The 2,477-nt window shown below is 32.1% G+C and overlaps 1 protein-coding gene across 1 annotated transcript; it reads right to left on the minus strand.

The window, feature by feature from the left end:
• Positions 1,142 to 2,381, minus strand: LOC107625019 (40S ribosomal protein S20-2; the record flags this gene model as incomplete). The annotated part of the gene is given in 2 exon segments (XM_016327536.2): positions 1,142 to 1,541; positions 2,268 to 2,381. Coding segments are annotated over 2 exon segments (257 nt in total), but the record flags the coding sequence as incomplete, so codon positions are not given.

A 2,477-nucleotide genomic window follows, 5' to 3' on the forward strand; every position in this document is an offset into this window, starting at 1 on the left:
TATCCAACAACAAACATTTTGTAAAGATAAAACTCAGCATGTAAGCTGGGATGGGACTCATTACAGTGAAATTGCAAATGAGTGTGTCGTTTCTCAAATCATGACGAAAAAGCACTTTATGAGACCGTGCTTTTAGTCCTTTCTCAAGCACAACCCTTAATTTCACAATATGTAAAGTATCATCATGACTCGATTATGTACTACATCGCTAAAGAAACATCTGCTCGGGAATAGATCGTTAAAATGGCCTAAATTCGAGTAAATAAATGAATTTTCTATTCCATAATCAGGTTTGTTTAAGTGCTTGTTTGGACGCTATTATTTTGATAAAAAAAGATTTTTTTAATAAAAAAATCTTTTTTTTTAATTTTTAACATGTTTGACAAATTTCTAGTAGTAAAAATAAAAATATTAGAAAAATAAAAAAAATATCTTTTTTGAGAAGTTATAATTTATATCTTTTTTTAAAAGATATTTTTTCCTTAAAAAAAGATATTTTTTATGTAATAAATAAACAAAAAAGTACTTTTATATCGTTATACTCAAACATAATTGATAGATAAAAAAATTTTTTTTGTATGAAATACCTAACCATAAAATTACTTTTACTTTTCTATAAGATCTTTTAAAAAAAGATAACTCGAAAAAAATCTTTTTTTTAAAACTCACTTAAACAAGTCTTAAATTTTGAATTAAATAAATTCAGCTAGATAATAGACCAGCCCATATAGTGGCCCATTTGACAACCTTAGAATAGTCACTCTTATGAATAACGTGCATTGAACATTTAAGATTGGTGGTTAACACTTGACAGGGTAAAATAGCCTAAAAATGACTTAAAAGCATCCCTAAAATAGTCGGAAAATATATATCACATAGTCCAACAAATAGAACACATGATCTATCACACGTTGTACTCTTCAATTACTCATAACTTCTAATAGAAAATAAAATAAGTAGCCATAATTTTTCATCTTGATCCTTTTTTCCTCTTTTCATTCTTTTCATTAATGAAATGAACTTGATTTCTTTTTTTTCTTTTTCAAATGGCCCGCAAAAATAAATGAAATGTCGTCTAAGTCCTCATAAATTTACGGTGTCCAACAAAATGGTGCATTCTGTCAGACCTAAATCTTTCATGAGTATAAATTACATTTTCTTTTGCAAGAGTAAGACTTAAAAATTTGTTGTAGAAGAACAAAAAGGGGGATTAAGTACGAGTACAATATGCTATGACATGAAAGCAAATACTCAACATGTATGTAACCCTAAACCATATGAAGCATGATGTTTAACTTTTTCATTCACCGATGTCCAAAAACCATAAGAACTAAAGAAAAAAGATAAATAACTAAGCAAGCACAACAAAATTAATGTCTTTAATCTTCAAAACTGAGATCAAGCATCTGCAATTGTGACCTCAACCTCAACACCAGGCTCGATTGTGATTGAAGTAATCTGCTTAACAACATCAGGGGAACTGTAGAGGTCGATGACCCTCTTGTGAACACGTAGTTCGAATCTGTCCCAGGTGTTGGTACCTGAAATCAAAGGTAGGGACAACAATGGATACTGCTCTTTCAACAATAATATAACAACAAAGTTAATTCAAACACTTAAGTCAGCCCACACTACTACAATACAGTAAATACTTCCATAGCTGGTGTCCTCCGAGACAGATCACAAAACAGAACATTTCGCATTGATCAAACTCCTCTAAGGTAAGGGAGTCGATAAAATGAGAACACACTTCCATAGCCGGTGTTCTCCTAGACGGAGACCACAAAACACATCATTTTGCGTTGATCAGACTGCTCTAAATATGGGAGTCGACAAAATGAGAACGGACTCTAATCACCTTGGATAGTAGTAGGCTTGCACATGATGGAAGTTGTAAATTCAGTGTAATTAGATTCTCACTTTTTTTACTATATCAATCTTCGTCCACTATGTCTACACTCCTATGGTATAAGACGACTTGACATCCGTATAAAAAAACATAGAATCTGTATTTGACTATTTGCTAATTCTCCTTCAAAGAGTGGAAATTATTCCAATTTCTCCGTTAACACAGAAAAATCTCTATCAAAATCAACTCAAAATAAAAATTTAAAAACCAATTTCCATCCTATAACTAATAATCCGAGAAGACTAAATCAGAGATCTTCAATGTACAACACCACAGTATATTATAACCAAACTTTATATAAAGAAACTGAAACTCAGAATTCCAATCAAATAGAAGGATCAAAACACAATTGAAGTACCTTCACCACAGGGGGATTTCCTGGTAGTGATGTGAAGAACCTTAGTTGGCATCCTCACAGGTCCCTTCACCCTGAGGCGCTTGTCCTTCGCACCACGAACCAAGTCAGAACAAACTGCAAAAACAAACGCGAACAGATCCAAAAGCTATTAGCCAGTGCAACAACGAATTCACCTTTTTAATTTTCATGGAAGAAATTGAGTTGTTATGC

This window comes from Arachis ipaensis, chromosome B02, assembly GCF_000816755.2.
Source record: "Arachis ipaensis cultivar K30076 chromosome B02, Araip1.1, whole genome shotgun sequence".
In the NCBI taxonomy this organism is placed as follows: Eukaryota; Viridiplantae; Streptophyta; class Magnoliopsida; order Fabales; family Fabaceae; genus Arachis; species Arachis ipaensis.